Genomic DNA, 20,629 nt, shown 5'->3' with positions numbered 1-20,629 from the left:
ATTATTAGGGATTTTTAAATAATAATTTTTAGTTCTGTCATTTGTTCTACATTTTTGGCTGGAATACTTTGACACAACTACAAAAAAAAAGAGGAAATTAAGATGAAATGTTCTGAAATTTATTATAAAAAAATTTAGGGGCCCCTGGCTGGCTCAGTCGGTGGAGCATGTGACTCGTAATCTTGGGGTTGTGAGATTGAGCCCCACATTGGGTGTAAAGATTACTTAAAAATAAAATCTTAAAGAAACATTTAAGCAAATATCTAAATGTTGTTTAGACTTATTTGACCTTGCCAGAAGTTCACGGCTCTACCTTCCTTCTTGAAGGCAAATTGTTGGTGATTTTAAAAGGCTTACTTTGAATAGCTTAGTCATTCATTCCAAAAATATATTTAAGTGTCTGTTATGGTAGACCCTGGCCAGAGGTTTTCCTTGAAAGGAAAAAGATGCCTCAACATAAATGTAAATTACTCCAAATTCTGGCTTGTCCAATGGTTCCTGTTTCTCACACTTTGTAGGTCTCCTAGGGTCTCCTAAGACTAATTTTTTGGATTTGTGTGTTTAATAAATATATAATAATCATTATCATAAGAATATATTTTTTTGTATCTTACTTTCAACAAAGACATATTCATATAAACTATCTCAACCATATTGGAGCACCTGCCATTTCTTACATTACCTTCTTATATAATGAAAAGAATTCTGGAGTGGCCACACCAGCAACCTGTGACAGTTTGTGACAGTGGTTCTTGTCTTAGCATAGCCCTTTATTGATTATATCACTTTAGAAAAGTTGGATCTTAACTTCCTCATAAAGACAAAACCTGTATTTGTATAGTGATTTATGCTGTGTAATGTACCATCCCATATATTGTCTCACCCAATCAGCTGAATAGGGACATAAATGCATATTATAATCTCTATTATACAAATGAAGAAATTAAGGCACTGCCCATTTAAATATCCTCAGACACTCATTGTTTTCTTCTGTCTATGACCTACAAGATTTCATGGAGGCTATTGTGGTCACTTTTAGCTTCATCTAAGACTCAGGAATAAAATACCAGATCTGATTTGACACACTGTGCTTTTCCACTACTCCAGGCTGCCTCACATGTAAATGGAAGAAATACCACCTCCCTTCTATTTTTCCAGAGTGACTGAAAGGATCAATTAGGATAATTCAGATGAATATACTCTAAAAGTCTTGAAGTAATATTTAAATAGGAGATAGTACCTTAGTCCATTCAGGCTGCTGTAAAAACATACCACAGACTGGGTAGCTTATAAACACAGAAATGTATTTCTCACAGTTCTGGAGTCTGGAAGTCCAAAATCAAGGTACTGGCAAGGTATTGCCAGTATTGTTGCATTCTGATGAAAGTCCTCGTCCTGATTCATAGCCAGGGTCTTTTCAATATGTCCTGACATGGAGGAAAAGGTTGGGGATCTCTCTGAAACCTTTTCTTATAAGACACTAATCCCATTCATGAAGGCTCCACCGCCTGACTTAAGCAACTTCCAAAGGCCTTAGCTTTTAACACCATCATCTTTGGGGAATGAGATTTTAAAGTATGAATTTGGGGAGGACACAAACATTCAGACAATAGCAGGTAGACTTTCCTATTAAGAAGAAATCAAAATCACAACCTAATATGATCATGATGAGTGTTAGAGCTTTGTGTTTCAGAATGTAGTCCAGGCCCACCTGCCTCAGAATTGCCTGGGATACCTGTGAATAGTACAGAACCTCAAACCAGACAATGATCTGCTGAATACAATACCTGTGGGTTCATGCACACGAAAGCTTAAAAATGAAAACCTCAAGTGAAAAATCTCCATGACATTGGCCCCTCTTCTGCTTAACTAAACCAGTTTTAGGTGTTATATAGAGGCTATAGACTCCAATTCTATAAAGTATTTACCTTGTAGACACTTTGTAAGAGCCTAGCTGACATTCAGTGGATTGATCATACCATATTACCATATGGACAAGAATGGAGAACTGTCCAACATATGTAAAATATCTACTGAAATATGGGTCTCTATTAATGCAAAAGAAATATTTGTTAGGAAATAATTGCAGCTAACTTTTGGTGAACTGTCTGGATATGCATAGTCTGTCTCTCCAAACTCATTATCTGGTAGGAATTTGAAAGAAATTAGTGTTATCTATTACTTGTTTATTTATGAACTTGTTTTCAGACAGCAAACTGCAGGTCCATATTCACTAGAATATGGATAATTGTGTCAGACTTCCAAATCCAACTAAAGAATCAAGACCATATGAAGATTTTACTTTTCCTTTAAGCCAGTAGTTTTCAACCTGGGCTGTACATTGGCATCCCCTGGAGTGATAAAGATATACTAGTAGCTGGGTCACATCTCCAGAGAAGCTGACTTCACTGGCTTGAGACTGGGTCAGAGAATCTTAATTTTTAAGGACCTTAGGTGACTCCAACAAGGACTGAGAACCACTCCCTTAAATAAAAAAGCATAGTATGCAATATACGTGACATCTATCATTATTCCCTTGGTGCCATAAGAAATGGGGAGAAATAAAGATAAAAACTTGATAAAAAATTGGATAAACTCTCATAAAGTGGCCACTTTGGCAAACAGTCATTGTAATAGTCATACAGAGAAGTTTCTATATTCAATTATCATCTAATCTTCATCGGAAGCTTGCCAAGTTTCACGTGATAATTATCTCTAGTGACTGTCAACACTGACTGCATATTAGAATCACTTAGACAGGTTTATAAAACTATGAGAAGCCTGGAACCCCATCTTAAAAATTCTAGTCTGTTTGGTTTGAGGTGATAACCAAGTGAGGACCACTGGCCTATACCATCTGGGCGAGGAGGCAGATGGGCAAGACTTTATTGGTGACATTAAGTCTTTAATTCTGTTAGTTGTTATCGACAGAGTGTGATGTAACAAAGAACTACTCAGTTTTACAATATGCTATAAGCTGAACTATGAAGCACCTGAGATGTGGTCATTCTTATGGATTATGTAGTATTAGTTGGATTCCAAACCGTCTTTCACATAAAATATAAAACCATAAAACATAAAAGTTTCTACAAAAGAACTCACAATCTCCTGGGGAAAACCTAGCATGGTGACCTGAGCTTTACAGTAAAAGAAGAATCCAGGAAGCACATCAGAAGGCTTACTTCCTTCTCTTATCCACAGGGCACACTGTGGAGCGGAAGAAGCAGTCAGTGATTTGGCTAGTACCATCTCCTTCTGTGTGCCTCTTCAGCCACTAGTGTTAGGTGTCATGTAAGACGTTGTAGTCGTATAGAAGCAGCATAGGGTAGTGGTTAAAAGCGTGGACTCAGGCACCACGCTGCCTTGAAATAATAGAGGTATAAAGGAGGCAGAGAACATCTATATATTGCCGGATAGCAATTGTACACAGCCAATACTTAAAATAGTCTGTGTGGCACATAGAAAAAAAGAGAGAGTTTTGCCGCTGGCCTTGAGTGTGGAGAAGTGGAGGCAAGAACTCCTACAGAGATTCTGCAGCCACAGGGAGCAACCTGCTTCGAATGAGCCCACACAGCAGAAGGCAGAGCTCAGATGCAATGAGAGGAGCAGAGTCTGGGAAAACTGAGCCCCAAACACACTGTGCTGGAGCCACTTGGCCACACCACGTGCTTTTTTGTTCGATGACTCAACAAATTGTTTATATCCTCAAATCAAAATAATAGGCTAGGATCTGAGAAATGTGCCATGTATATAGCAATACTTTACTCTTTTTCTTTACCCCCCAGAATGCACTAGGGTCACTATTCATGGTTTATATGCTCCTTTGCCCTTGTATGCCCTGTAAGAGACATCTAAGGGTTATGAAAATCGGCTCTATCAATAACGTAATGTAGGTCAAACTACCTACCTTTTCCTTTATTTTTGACTAAAATATTCACAGAGCCATATGTAATTACCTCAGGAACTCAAAAATGGTAACAGGGTCAGACAGAACACATACATAGTTTTTATAAAGAAAAAGTCACTTAAGTTGCATAATTATGATTTGATCAAGCACATCTGCTATTCCAGGTAGTTGTCAATTACAGGAGAAAAAAAATTCAATTGGCATATGTGTGTCAGATGCAAGATGCTTATTGAGAGTGCTTGATAAATTAAAAGGTGGACATTTTAAAGAATTTAGGACTTTTCATTACATTGCAGGAAAATTACTTTCACTTAAATATATGATTGTTAAATTTTTTAACTTTTCAATGGTTGCAATACAAATATAATTTGCAAAATTACTTTTAAACCTTGTAGAGATGTTCATTTTAAATGCCTCAATACGTTATATATTGTCATATTCAGTCTAACAATATTACTTTGGTTTTCATATTGTTTGGGTAATTATAAATAACTACTAAAGACAAGGTTTTGAAAAAGTACCCATTCAAGAATTATTTAAAAAGGCATGAGTCTTTTTTAAAAAGAGGGCTTATACAGGATGAGTCTTCCTGTAAAAACTATAAACTCAAAGGAGTTTTGAAGTGTGAATATCTGGAAACACAAAGCTCTTCACGTTACAAAGATACAGTAATTTGGAGATTTCTGTTTCACTTTTGTCTTTGAAGATGGATTAAAAACAACAATAACACAAAGTAAATGGAGCCTGTCTTTACCATGCTCATTAATTATTTTGATGATCACAACAACTTATGATGAAGACAAGTCTATCTACTGTAAATTTTTTATTCATTCATTTAATGATTATAGATTAAATCCCCACTATGTGCAAACCCCACATTATGCTTTATTTAAACAGAGGAAAACATAAGGAATAATGAAAGCTTTCCCCCCAAAAAATATTTATTTCTTTATCACTTTTCTCAGTGCACCTAAAACTTCCTTGTTTCTTAGGCTATAAATAAAGGGGTTTAGCAGAGGGATTATAACCGTGTAGAACAATGAATACATTTTATCCTGATATTGATCTGGCCCAGACCCAGGACGCACATACATGAAGAAGAGAGTGCCATAGAACAAAGAGACAGAGAGCAGGTGGGCGCTGCACGTGGAGAAGGCTTTGCTCCTGCCCTTCTCAGACTTCTTTTTCAGGATGGCAAAGAGGACACGGGTATAAGACACCATGATGGTCGTAAAAGTAAAAGCTTGTATACAAGCAGCAAAAATAAAAATCACCAACGCATTAAGAGATGGGTCAGTGCAAGAAATTGTATATAGTGACAAAATTTCACAGTAGAAATGAGGTATTATATTGGACCTGCAGAAGGTTAATCTAAATAATAATCCCACATGAATGACGGGATGCAGAAAACCAATCACATATGACACACTTATCAACCAGGTACAGAGTCGGTTGGACATCACCACTGGATAACGCAAGGGGTTGCATATGGCTGCGTAGCGGTCATAGGCCATCACTACCAAGAGGAAACACTCTGTGGTGGCACTGGAAGCAAAAATATAAAATTGGGTGATGCATTTGACCAGGGATATCATGTGATTGTTAGATAAAAAATTCATTAACATCTTTGGAGTCACAGAGGATGAGGAACAGGCATCTGCAAGGGCCAAACTAGCAAGGAATAAGTACATGGGGGTGTGAAGATGGGGGTCCTTCCAGGTGAGGAAAATCAGTCCGAGGTTGCCCACCATGGTGGTGAGATAGATGACCAAGAACGCCAGGAACAGGGGGGCCTGCATCCCTGGACGATCTGTCAGTCCTGTGAGAACAAACTGCGTCACCTGTGTCTTGTTTGTCTCCATCATATCCACTCAGGCTGATTACTACCATGAGAGAATAGGTAAAGGAAAAAAAAAACAATCAAAGGTCATGAAAACTGGTATCGAATGGTAATGTCTGTTCCCTATTTCAGATGGCACTTTCTCAACAAATATGAAGGGACAGTGTTTCTCTTTTTTACAAACACACTTAAGGGCATTAAGTATATAGTAAATAATTTTGAGAAAGATTTTTTAAAAAGGCTTTTAAGTACATACATATTTAGAATTGAATATATTAACAGTGAATTGTTTTTCAGAACTGAGAATAAAAACATACATTTTATATGAAAGTCTCTAAAAACAGCAGCAGTTCAGTTTCAAAAGTGTTATTATTACTCTTTTTCAGAAAATCTTGTGTATCTTTTCTATTGAATGAAAAATGGACTCTGTCTTTGATATTAATGATATACATCATTCAGTTCCTTTAAGGCATTAATAGGTTAAATAAGAAGACAGTAAATTAATATTGCATTACTGTTTTTACTGTCCATTATCATTGTTATTTGATTATATATTCATATAAATCACCCCAGATACCTAATCAAGTCTTTTGATTTTATATTACTCAAAACCACTCTTAATTTCTAATTAACACTTTTTAATTATCCCCAATAAACTCTCATATGTGAATATAATCATTCATTCAGTCACCAAATATCTGTGTAGTACCTCCTCAGTTAGAACGCTGTCATTCTTAGCTCAGTCACACGTAGAAACTCTACCTGGTGTCGCACCCAAGATAAAAAAATAAAAGCCCCCCCCTTTGAAGAGGAGTGAAGAAACAAAGACACCACCAGCTTATTTACAGGTTTGGGAAGGATCCAAAGGCCGTCATTTTATAGGCCAAATAAAACAATTACCATCCAATTAACTGAGAATATGTTTTAATATTTCAGAGGCACAAATTCTAAAATGATTGGAAGGATTTTTCTTTTCCTGTTCTTTTTGGGATTACAAGTAGGACTATCAAAGTCAAGGTGGAATGAAACATTACAAATGACACCACAGTAGAAAAAATAACCAGTGTTTTGAAAAGGTGGATTCAATTTAAATAGTAGAAATTATAAATTTTGTTTAAAAGGCAAAGCAAATGAGAAAAGATGAATCACAGTAATAGGTAATGACTAACATAAATCCAGTCGAGACAGTTAAGAGTCCCAGACTAAAAATGTATCCACGAGTTTTACAAGCCTAAGGAAGCAAGTGAGAAGGCTAGATCTTGTGGAGACCCAGGAGAAGAAAACCTCAGTCCTCACCATCACAATGCATTTCACAAATAATGCACAAGTCTGAACATAAAATATGTTTTGTGTATTCAGATCCCTGCCTTGGTATCTAAAACAGGATCTACCCATTTACAAACAGCTGATCTAAATATTAACCATTCAAAGGAATATTTCCCATTTTTAGATTCACAGCTCCCAGGCTTTCATACCAAGACCACCCAAGTGGGTATCATTCTATCCCATATGTTTAGTTCTCTTTTTTTTAATTTTTTATGTTTATTTATTTCTGAGACAGAGAGAGACAGAGCATGAGTGGGAGAGGGGCAGAAAGAGAGGGAGACACAGAATCAGAAGCAGGCTCCAGGCTCTGAGCCATCAGCCCAGAGCCCGACGCAGGACTCGGGCTCACAGACCGCAAGATCATGACCTGAGCCGAAGTGGGTCGCTCAGCCGACTGAGCCACCCAGGCGCCCCATGTTTACTTCTATAACCCAGTCACCAGTCTGTACAGAAGCTGAAGACTTCATTCCCCAAGTCTGTACTGGCCTGAAACATTTCCCTAAAGTGCCAGCTTGGTGATTCAAAGACAGAACAATACAGAAAATTGAGGGAAGACAGAGTTTGTGAAATATTCAGTTCTAATGAGAATAATGTTTGAACAATAAAAATACATATGAGACTTGAGGTATTTTCTATAAAAAGTCACCTGGAATTTTTTCCCCTGTGAAAAGGAAACCATTTGGAGAAAAACTTCTTCTCAATCTTCGTGGAAATAGAAAAAGAGAAAATGTGTTTGAGATTTACATTAGACATTAAGAAACAGAGACGCTGTTAGTATCAGCAATAATCATCAAATAAACACGCTGCTGTCAAATCGCTACAAACACCCGATTATCCTTATTTTCCGCTCTTCACAGAATATAACAAGTTGTGGCTCTTAATAGTTGTGGCGAACTCTTTTGTATGTGCGTGCATGTTTCCAGCAAAGTATCATCTTAAAAAAGATCCAAGTAGAAGGGGAAATCATACACTCCTTTAAAAAACCCCATAACTCTATGATTCTTAACAGTCAGAAATCTTCTTCGTTCTGTTTGTGTTTCCATGTAAATGAAATGCCAGAATGAATTTTAATTTTCAAAGACACAAAAAATATTAAATGTGTTTTATAACTCATTATACTGCCCCCCCAAATTAACAATAATGTAACAATATTTCAGAGGCTTTGAATCTCTATTCCACGTCTGAATTGGCAAGTAATTATGAGCTTTATGACCCTTGTTTTGAGGTTCTCATCTAAAGCACCAGATTTTCTAAGGTACATTTCCACCCACAGTCTGTGTGACTATGACCCCCCCCCCCTCTGCTCTTTAGTAGGTAGCATAAGCATAGTAGTAAAGCACACAATGCCATAACTGAATTGCCTGAGTTCAATTCTTCATTCTACAAAGACATAGCTTGATGTCTAAAAGTTTTCAGAGGAAATACACAATGTTTATTTAGCTATTCAATTCAGGATGTTCCATTTGGAAACTAAATCATCTGAAAAATATTTTTCACAAATTTTGATAGCTCATGAGAAACTCTTGGTACTAAAATGGTATTTTCTAATAGTTTTCTTGGAAAGAATAATTTACAATAAAATAAAGTACTGTATTCTCACCTAATGCTTATAAGAAGATGCAGAGATGCCATAAAATATAAATTTTCATGAAGAGCTCTTAAGATACAAGAAAAAAAATGTCAAAGACAACTATTTGTTTCATGTTATTTTTCTTTGAAAAATACTGTTTGGAAGGGAAGATATTTATTTCTTCCCATCTTCAAACCTGTTTGTGAACATAGTATTGAAATTCCCTCAATGGCACCAAAAGATTCCCTGTAGAATGAAGTCAACCTACTGGGCATTATAGGCATAATCAACAAGTCACTTCTAACATAGACTTTTGTGACTGTTCTTTTTATAGCTTCTTTCTTTCTTCTGCAAACAAAAACATTACAGGTTAATGGCAGAAAAAACATTGAAAATGTAAAACAGCAAAAAGAAAACAAACTGCTATAATTCGCTAATCACTGATAAGAACAGTTAACTTTTTAGTATATATTTCTGCCATCATTTATCTATACATGTAGCTATTTTTATGTATACTTTATTATATGTAATTAATACATATATTTATATTTACATAATAATATAAACATTTTATATATACATATAAAAATAAAATTATGGCACTGCTATACATAATTTTTCATAAACCAGTTTTTATTTAAGTGTGGTTGGCATATAATATTATATTAGTGTCAGGTGTACAACAAAGTGATTTGACTTTTTTTTAATGCTTATTTATTATCGAAGGAGAGAGACAGAGCGTGAGCAGGGAGGGGCAGAGAGAGAGAGGGAGTCACAGAATCTGAAGTGGGCTCCAGGCTCTGAGCTGTCAGCACAGAGCCTGACGCAAGGCTCGAACTCACGAGCAATGAAATCATGACCTGAGCTGAAGATGGACGCTTAATCGACTGAGCCAACCCAGGTGCCCCAATTTGACATTTATGTAAGTTATGAAATGATCACCATGTAGGTCTAGCTAACATCTGTAATCATGTATAGTTACTACAATATTATTGACTATATTCCCTATGCTGTACATTACATCTCCATAACTCACTTATTTTATAGCTGGAAGTTTATATCTCTTAATCTCCACCTATTTCACCTATCCCCCTAACCCTTTTCCTCCGGCAAACAACAGTTCGCTCTCTGCACTTATGAGTGTGTTATTGTTTTATTTCTTTTGTTTTTTAGATTTCACATATAAAGTAAAATCATACAGCATTTGTCTTTCTCTTTTTTACTTATTTCACTTAGCATAATACCCTCTAGGTTCATGCATGTTGTAGCAAATAGCAAGATTTCATTCATTTTATGGTTGAATAATATTCCATTGATGTGTGTGTGTGTGTGTGTGTGTGTACACAATACACACACACACATATCACATCTTTATCCACTCATCTATTAATGGACACTTAAGTTGCTTTCATATCTTGGCAGTTGTAAATAATGCTAAACATAAGGGTGTATATATCTTTTTGAAATTATTTCATTTTCTTTGAGCAAATATTCAGAATTGGAATTACTGGATTGTATAGTACTCCTATTTTTAATTTTTTGAGGAAACTCTATACTGTTTTCCACAGTGCCTGCACCAGTATTCCCACCACCAGAGCACGAGGGTTCCCTTTTCTCCACATCTTCACCAACACTTGTTATTTCATGTCTTGTTGATATTAGCCAGGTGTGAGGTAATATCTCATTTTGGTTTTGATTTGCATTTCCTTAAGGCTTAGCATTGTTAAGTATTTTTTCATATATCTGTTGGTCATCTCTATATCTTCTTGGGAAAATGTCTGTTCAGGTCCTCTGTCCATTTTTTAAACAGATTGTTTGATTTCTTTTTTTTTTTTTTGGTGCTGAGTTGTATGAGTTCTTTATATATTTTGGATATTTAACTCCTATCAGCTATATCATTTGAAAATACCTTCCCCCACTAAGAAGCTTGCCTTTTTGTTTTGTTGATGGTTTCCTTTGCTGTGCAAAAGATTTTTAGGTTGACACAGATCCAAATGTTTTGCTTTTGTTGCATTTGCCTGAGGAAACCGGTCCAAAAATTATTGCTAAGACCAATGTCCAACACTTTACTGCTTGTTTTCTTTTAGGAGATTTATGGTTTCAGGTCGTACGTTTAGGTCCTTAATCCATTTTGAGTTTATTTTTGTATATAGTATAAGAAAATGGTTCAGGTCCATTCTTTTGCTGGTAGCTGTCACGTTTTCCCAGTACCATTTATTGAAAAGATTGTCTTTTCCCCACTTTATATTCTTGGTCCTTTTTGTAGATTAGTTGACTGTATAAGTATGGGTTTATTTCTGGGCTCTCCCTTGTGTTCCATGGATCTATATGTGTAGCTTGTGCCAGTGCCATACTGTTTGAATGTAGATAATATATTTTGAAATCTGAGGATTTCAAATCTTGATGATTTGTTCTAGTTCTGTGGGAAATGCCATTCATATTTTGATAGGGATTGCATTGAATCTATAGATTGCTTTGACTAGTAAGGACATTTTAGCAACATGAATTCTTTCAATCCACAAGCACGATTTATCTTTTTATTTATTTTTGTCATCTTCAATTTCTTTCATCAATGTCTTCTAGTTTTCAGAGTACAGGTTTTTCAACTCCTCGGTTAATTTATTCCTAGGTACTTATTCTCTTTGACATAAATGTAAATGGAAGTATTCTCTTGATTTCTTTTTCTGATAGTTTTTTATTAGTACATAGAAATACAACAGATTTCTGTATATTAATTTTCTATCCTGAAACCTTAATTAATTCATTTATTAGTTCTAAATATTTTTCGTAAAATCTTTAGCATTTTCTATATATAGTATCATTTCATTTGCAAATAGTGATAGTTTTACTTCTTTTTCCCAGTTGGATGCTTTTTATTTCTTTTTCTTGTTTGATTTATAAGGTAGGCTTTCCTATTAAGAAAAAAGAAAAATTCAAAATCTAAAGTGATGGTCATGAATGTTTGATCAATTTTAGTGCTTTGTCTCTCAAAATGTGACCCAAACCACATCTGCATCAGAATCAGCTGGGATGGCTCCGAATAATGCAGAACCTCAAGCCCACTGATGATCTACTGAATCTAATACCTGTGGTCTTGTGCACAACAAAGTTTAAGAATGAAAATGTTGACTCAGAGGGGAAGATGGCAGTGTAGGAGGACGCTGGGCTCACCTCGTCCTGCTGATTGCTTAGGTTCCACCCACATCTGCCTAAATAACCCAGAAAACCACCAGAAGACTAGCAGAACGGATTCTCCAGAGCCAAGATAGACAAGAGGCCCAAAGAGGGTAGGAAGGGTGGAGAGGCAGTGCGCACTACATGGACTGGCGGGAGGGAGTTGGGGTGGTGGAGAGGCAGCCCACCGGGCAAGGCAGAGCCCCTGAGTCTGGCTTGTAAAAGCAGAGGGGCTGGACTTCGTGAATTCTGATAGCCATCAGGATTTAACATCTGGAATGTTAAAAGTCAACAGCTCTGCTCTCGGAGAGCAGGGAGGGCGAGAGGATGCCGGGAGGGAGAGTCGTTGAGCCCAGAAAGACAGAGCTCAGCTCAGCGTAGAAACAAAGGCCCTGGCAAGCGCCATTCCCCTCTCCCACCCCCAGATGAAATTCCAAAGGGAACCAGTTCCCATCACTGAACTTGCTTGCACGGCACAAAGGCCCAGTGCTGTGCTTCTGTGGATCCATCCCTCCATGGGCCTGCCTCCCTCCTGGTGCTGCAGGGCCCCTCCCCCAGGGGACCACCAACTGCAAAGCAAGCTAAGCCTTCCCCTCCTGCCCCTGTGCAACTTGCAGATCCACCCCAGCTAATACGCCCTTGACCAGATCCCATCAAAGCAGCACCACAAGCCTGGCAGTGTGCAAGTAGCCCAGACAGGGGCCACACCACTCCACAGTGAGTCCTGCCCCTGGAAGAGGGGAAGGTAAGGTACACACCAGTCTGACTATGGCCCCAGCAGTGGGCTGGAGGCAGACATCAAGTCTGACTACAGCCCCGCCCACCAACGCAAGTTACTCCCGACACCACAAGGGAAGAGCCCTGCAGTTCCGCACCACTCCAGGGACTATCCAAAATGATGAAATGGAAGAATTCTCCTCAAAAGAAACTCCAGGAAGTAGTGACAGCTAACGAACTGATCAAAAATGATTTAAGCAATATAACAGAACAAGAATTTAGAATAATAGTCATAAAATTAATCGCTGGGCTTGAAAAAAGCATAGAGGACAGCAGAGAATGTATTGCTACAGAGATCAAGGGACTAGGAAATAGTCATGAGGAGCTAAAAATGCTATAAATGAGGTGCAAAATAAAATGGAGGTGGCCATAGCACAGATTGAAGAGGCAGAAGAGAGAAGAGGTGAAGTAGAAGATAAAATTATGGAAAAAGAAGAAGCTGAGAAAAAGATAAAAAAAATCCAGGAGTATGAGGGGAAAATTAGAGAACTAAGTGATGCAATCAAACAGAACAATATCCATATCATAGGAATTCCAGAAGAAGAAGAGAGAAAGGGGCTGAAGGTGTACTTAAATCATAGCTGAGAACTTCCCTGATCTGGGGAAGGAAAAAGGCATTGAAATGCAAGAGGCACAGAAAACTCCCTTCAGACATAACTTGAATCGATCTTCTGCACAACATATCATAGTGAAATGAGCAAAATACAAGGATAAAGAGAAAATTCTGAAAGCAGCTAGGGATAAACAGGCTCTAACTTACAAAGGGAGACCCATAAGACAGGTGGCAGACCTATCTACTGAAATTTGGCAGGCCAGAAAGGAATGGTAGGAAATCTTCAATGTGCTAAACAGAAAAAATATGCAGCAAAGAATCCTTTATCCAGCAAGTCTGTCATTCAGAATAGAAGGAGAAAGAAAAGTTTTCCCAAACAAACAAACTGAAGGAATTTATCACCACTAAACCAGCCCTACAAGAGATCCTAAGGGGGATTCTGTGAGTGAAATGTTGCAAGGACCACAAAGTACCAGAGACATCACTACAAGCATGAAACCTACAGATATCACAATGACTCTAAACCCTTATCTTTCTATAATAACACTGAATATAAATGGACTAAATGCTCCAACCAAAAGACATACGGTATCAGAATGGATAAAAAAACAAGATCCATCTATTTGCTGTCTACAAGAGACTCATTTTAGACCTGAGGACATGTTCAGACTGAAAGTCAGGGGATGGAGAACTATCCATCATGCTACTGGAAGTCAAAAGAAAGCTGGAGTAGCCATACTTATATCAGACAAGCTAAACTTTAAATCAAATGCAGAAGATGAAGAAAGGCATTATATAATAATTATAGGGTCTATCCATCAGGAAGAGCTAACAATTATAAATGTCTATGCACCGAATATGGAAGCCCCCAAATACATAAAGCAATTAATCACAAACATAAGCAACCTTTTTGAGAAGAATGTGGTCATTGCAGGGGACTTTAATACCCCACTTACAACAATGGATAGATCATCTAGACACAGAATCAATAACAAAACAAGGGCCCTGAATGATACATTGGATCATATGGACTTGACAGATATATTTAGAACTCCACATCCCAAAGCAACGGAATATACTTTCTTCTCAAGTGCACATGGGACATTCTCCAAGATAGAACACATACTGGGTCACAAAACAGCCCTTCATAAGTATACAAGAATTGAGATCATACCATGCACACTTTCAGACCACAATGCTATGAAACTTGAAATCAACCACAGAGAAGTCTGGAAAACCTCCAAAAGCATGGAGGTTAAAGAACACCCTACTGGGGCGACTGGGTGGCTCAGCCGGTTAAGCGGCCGACTTCGGCTCAGGTCATGATTTCGTGGTCCATGAGTTCGAGCCCCGCGTCGGGCTCTGTGCTGACAGCTCAGAGCCTGGAGCCTGTTTCAGATTCTGTGTCTCCCTCTCTCTGACCCTCCCCCATTCATGCTCTGTCTCTCTCTGTCTCAAAAATAAATAAACGTTAAAAAAAATTTAAAAAAAAGAACACCCTACTAAAGAATGAATGGGTCAACCAGGCAATTAGAGAAGAAATTAAAAAATATATGGAAACAAGTGAAAATGAAAATATAACCATCCAAATGCTTTGGGATGCAGTAAAGGCAGTCCTGAGAGGAAAATTCATTGCAATCCAGGCCTATCTCAAGAAACAAGAAAAATCCCAAATACAAAATCTAACAGCACACCTAAAGGAACTAGAAGCAGAGCAGCAAAGACACCCCAAACCCACCAGAAGAAGAGAAATAATAAAGATCAGAGCAGAAATAAACAATATAGAATCTAAAACAACTGTAGAGCATATCAATGAAACCAAGAGTTGGTTTTTTGAAAAAATAAACAAAATTGATAAACCTCTAGCTAGGCTTCTCAAAAAGAAAAGGGAGAGGACCCAAATAGATAACATCATGAGTGAAAATGGAATTATTACAACCAATCCCTCAGAGATACAATTATCAGGAAATACTATAAAAAATTGTATACCAACAAACTGGACAACCTGGAAGAAATGGACAAATTCCTAAGCACCCACACACTTCCAAAACTGAAACATAAAGAAATAGAAAACTTGCACAGACCCATAACCAGCGAAGAAATTGAATCAGTTATCAAAAATCTCCCAACAAATAAGAGTCCAGGACCAGAAGGCTTCCCTGGGGAATATTACCAGATATTTAAAGCAGAGATAATACCTAGCCTTCTCAAGCTTTTCCAAAAAATAGAAAGGGAAGGAAAACTTCCAGACTCATTCTATGAAGCCAGAATTACTTTGATTCCCAAACCAGACAGAGACCCAGCAAAAAAGAGAACTACAGGCCAATATCCCTGATGAATATGGATGCAAAAATTCTCAATAAGATACTAGCAAATCGAATTCAACAGCATATAAAAAGAATTATTTACCATGATCAAGTGAGATTCATTCCTGGGCTGCAGGGCTGGTTCAACATTTGCAAATCAATCAATGTGATACATGACATTAATAAAAGAAAAGAACTATATGATCCTGTCAATCGATGCAGAAAAAGCATTTGACAAAATTCAGCATCCTGTCTTAATAAAAACCCTCAAGAAAGTAGGGATAGAAGGAACATACTTAAACATCATAAAGCCATTATGAAAAGCCCACAGCTAATATCATCCTCAATGGGGAAAAACCGAGAGCTTTCCCCCTGAGATCAAGAGCACGACAGGGATGCCCACTCTCACTGCTGTTGTTTAACATAGTGTTGGAAGATCTAGCATCAGCAATCAGACAACAAAGGGAAATCAAAGGCATCAAAATTGGCAAAGATGAAGTCAAGCTTTCACTTTTTGCAGATGACATGATACTATACATGGAAAACCCAACAGACTCCCCCAAAAGTCTGCTAGAACTGATACATGAATTCAGTAAAATCCAGGATACAAAATTAATGTACAGAAATAAGTTGCATTCTATACATTAATAATGAAGTAACAAAAAGACAAGAAACTGATCCCATTCACAATTGCACCAAGAATCATAAAATACCTAGGAATAAAACTGGTGCAGCTGCTCTGGAAAACAGTGTGGAGTTTCCTCAAAAAATTAAAAATAGATCTACCCTATGACCCAGCAGTAGCACTGCTAGGAATTTACCCAAGGGATACAGGAGTGCTGATGCATAGGGGCACTTGTACCCCAATGTTTATAGCAGCACTTTCAACAATAGCCAAATTATGGAAAGAGACTAAATGTCCATCAACTGATGAATGGATAAAGAAATTGTGGTTTATATACACAATGGAATACTACTTGGCAATGTTTTCACTCTTATGTGGAATCTGAGAAACGTAACAGAAGACCATGGGGGAGGGGAAGGGGGAAAAAAAAGTTAGGGAGGGAGGGAGCCAAACCATAAGAGACTCTTAAAAACTGAGAACAAACCAAGGGTTGATGGGGAGTGGGAGGGTGGGGAGGGTGGGCGATGGGCATTGAGGAGGGCACCCTTTGGGATGAGCACTGGGTGTTGTATGGAAACCAATTTGACAATAAATTTCATATTAAAAAAAAAGAATGAAAATGTCAAATGAAAGTCTTTGTATAATTGTTTTCTCTTCTTTTAACTGGCCAGTTGTAAATATTAAATAGAGGCTATCCACTCCAACTGTATAAATTAAGCACAAAGCCTACTTGGGATTCTCTCCCTCTCTCTCTACCCCTCACCCCTCAAAATAAATAAATAAACTGAAAAAATCAATTACTGTAATCCGTAACATCAATAAGTAAAAAAAAAAAACAAACCACATGATCATATCAATAAATGCAGAGAACACATTTGACAAATCCAACACCTATTCATGATATAAATTTGGTAAACTAGGGATAAAGGGGAACTCCCCCAACTTGATAAAGAAGAGCAACAAAATACCTACAGATAACATCATATTTAATGGTGAGAAACTTGAAGCTTTCCCACTAAGACCAGGTACAAATCAAATATGTTCCCTTTTACCACTATTTTTTTTTTTTTAATTTTAGAGAGACAGTGTGAGCAGGGGAGGGTTGGGTGGGGAGGGGGGGTGGGAGAGAATCTTAAGTAGGCTTCACATTCAGTACAGAGCTTGACATAGGGCTTGATCCCACAACTCCGGGATCATGACCTGAGCCGAAATCAAGAGTCAGATGCTCAACCTAATGAGCCACTGATATTTTTTAACATCATAGTGGAAGTCCTAGGTAATGCAATAATATAAGAAAATGAAATTTAAAAAAAATATACTGATTGGGGAAAAAAGAAATAAAACTTCTTCGTTCACAGAAGACATCTATGTAAAAAAATTTAAAGAAGTGGCCAAAAAACTCTCAGAATTACTAAGGGATTATAGTGAGGTTTTAGGATATGAGGTTAATATAAAAGAGTTAGTCCTTCCCTATATATCAGGAATGAACAAGTAGAATTTAAAAATAAAAACAAAGTACCACTTAACATTATCACACAAAAATGAAATACTCAGCTATAAATCTAACAGAATACGTACAAGGTATATATGAGAAAATCTACAAAACTCTGATGAATGAAATCAAAAAAGCACCAAATAAATGGAAAGATATTCCATGTTAACGAAAGAAAAATTTTAAATTATTAAGATGTCAGTTTTTCCCAATATGATCTTTAGGTTTAATGCAATGCCAATCAATATATCAGAAAGTTATTTTGCAGATATCTACAAACTGATTCTAAAGTTTATATGGAGAGACAAGGGCCCACTATAGTCAATACAATATTAAAGGAGAGTAAAGTTGGAGAACTGATGTACCTAATAAGCCACTTATTGTACTTATTGCTTAATATTTAAATGACAGTAACCAAGATAGTATAGTATTGGTGAAAGAATAGAAAAACAGGTCAGTGAGCAGGACAAAGAACTAGAAATAGACCCACATAAATAAAGTCAACTAATCTTTGATAAAGGAGCAAAGGCAATACAATGGAGCGCAGATAGTCTCTTCACCAAATGGTGTTGGAACAATTGTACATCCACTCGCAAAAAAATGAATCTAGATACACACCTTACCCTTCACAAAATTAACTCAAAATGGACTACGGATGCAAACATTAAAGGCAAAACTATAAATCTCCTAGAAGATAACATAAGAGAAAATCTAGGTGACCTTAGGTATGGTGATGCCTTTTTAGATACAACACCAAAGACATGATCCATGAAAAAAAAAAGGATGAGCTGGACTTTATTAAAATTAAAAACTTCTGCTCTGCAAAAGGTAATGTCAAGAGAACAAGAAGACAAGCCACAGACTGGGAAAAATTATTTACAAAAGACACATCTGATAAATGATAGTTATCTAAGATGAACAAAGAGTTCTTAAACCTCAGCAATAAGAAAAATAAACAAGCCAATTAAAAATGGGCCAAACACCTTAACAGACATGGCACTAAAGAAGATATACAAATGGCAAATAATATAAAAAGATGCTACACATCATATGTTACCAGGGAAATATAAATTTAAAAAACCATGAGCTACCACCACACATGTATTAGAATGGTCAAAACCTGGAACAGAGACAACACCATGTGCTGGCAAGGATGTGGACCAACAAGAAGTTTGGTTCATTGCTGGTGGGTGTACAAAATGGTCCAGCCATTCTTAAAGACTGTGGTGGTCTCTTACAAACTGAATGTACTCTTACCGTATAATCCAGCAGTTCCACTTGTTGGCATTTACCCAAACAAGTTGAAAACGTATGCCCGCACAAAAACCTGTACGCGGATGTTTACAGAAGCTTTATTCATAATTGCAAAGGCTAGAAAACAACCCATATTGTTGGTGAATGGATAAATCAACTGTGGTACATACAGAAAATAAACTATTATTCAGTGCTAAACAGAAACGAACTATCAAGCCATGGAAAGACATGGAGGAAACTTAAATGCATATTATTAAGTGAAGGACGTCAACTGAAAATGCTACATACTGTATGGTTCTGATATATAATATTGAGGAAAAAGCAAAACTACTGAGACAGTAAAAATACCAGTGGTTGCCAGGGGTTGAAGGGAAAGAGATAAATAGGTGAGGCACAGAGGCTTTTTAGGTCAGTGAAAATACTGCATATGATACTATAATGATGGATACATGTCATTATTCATGTGTCCAAATCCATAGAAAGCACAACATTAAGAGTGAAGTATAATATAAGCTATGGACGTTGGGTGACTATCATGTATCTATGTAGGTCTATCAATTGTAACAAATGTACATCTTATGTTTGAAGATGTTGATAATAGGGGAGGATACACATGAGTAGAGAAAGTGGCTATGTAGAAAGTCTCCATACCCCCCTCTCAATTTTGCTGTGAACCTTAAGCTTCTGTAAAAAAAATTGTCTTCATTTTAAAAAAAAAGATCTGGAAATGAACAGTGATGATGGTTGCACAATAATTTGAATATACTTAATAATTCTGTGCTGTACCCCAAAGCATGGTTAAAATGATAAATTTCATGCTATGTGTTTTTCACAATTTTAAAAATTGAATAAAAAATCAATCATATTTCTATATACTAACAATGTACAATTGGAAGCCAACACTTTTTAAATCAATGACATTTATAAGAATTCCAAAAACATAAACCACTTAGGTATAAATCTAACAAAATACATATTAGATCTGTATGCTGAAAACTATAAACACTGATAAAAGAAATCACAAAAGACCCAGGTAGAGGCATACCATGCTCATTGATTGGATAGCTCAACACAATAAGATGTTAATTATCACCACTTTGACCCACAGATTTAATGCAGTGTCAATCAAAATCGTAGCAGAATTGTTTTGTAGATGTAGAAAAGCTGACTTGAAAACTTGTACACAAGGACAAAAGAACTAGACTAATTAAAACAGCTTTGAAAAAGAAGAATAAAGTTGAAGGATTTTAAAATGTATTTACTATGAAGTTACAATGATCAAGGCAGTGTGGTATTAGCAAAGGAATAATAACATAAGACCATCATAACAGAATAGAATTTCTCCTATAGGCAATGGGAAAACACTTTTGCCAGAGAAAAGATATTAGAAAAAGAAGTATGATTAGTGTATATTAGCAAAACTACATATAGAAGAGAGTAAACTAGGAAGACTTGAGGCAAGGAGGCTGATTTAGATATATATTTATAGTAAGGCAAAAGGTGGCAATGGGAATACAAAGGAACTGCAAAAGAAGTTTTGAAGGAAAACACAATTTTTTTAAGTGGGCTCCATGCCCAATTTGAACTTACCACCTGAGATCAGGACCTGAGCTGAAATCAAGAGTCCAGCGCCTAATTGACTGAGCCACCTAGATGCCCCTCAACACATAAATTGGAAGAAAAAAAAAAAAAGAGGAAAGAAAGAAAGAAAGAAAGAAAGAAGAAAGAAAGAAAGAAAGAAAGAAAGAAAGAAAGAAGAAAGAAAAGAAAAAACCAAATCTTGAAAATGGAAGGATCAAAGATGA

General features: G+C 36.7%; 1 protein-coding gene across 1 annotated transcript; it reads right to left on the bottom strand.

Annotated features, from left to right (window-relative positions):
• Positions 1-4,848: 4,848 nt before the first annotated feature.
• LOC144617358 (olfactory receptor 5AC1-like) lies at positions 4,849-5,772 on the bottom strand. The gene has a single exon (XM_078452616.1). It carries the CDS (start codon positions 5,770-5,772, stop codon positions 4,849-4,851), a length of 924 nt encoding a protein of 307 aa, XP_078308742.1.
• Between the last annotated feature and the right edge of the window lie 14,857 nt (positions 5,773-20,629).

The sequence above is a fragment of the Panthera onca genome, chromosome C2 (genome assembly GCF_046562875.1).
Source record: "Panthera onca isolate mPanOnc1 chromosome C2, mPanOnc1 haplotype 2, whole genome shotgun sequence".
Taxonomy (NCBI): domain Eukaryota; kingdom Metazoa; phylum Chordata; class Mammalia; order Carnivora; family Felidae; genus Panthera; species Panthera onca.
This window is presented reverse-complemented; position numbering and strand designations above follow the sequence as displayed.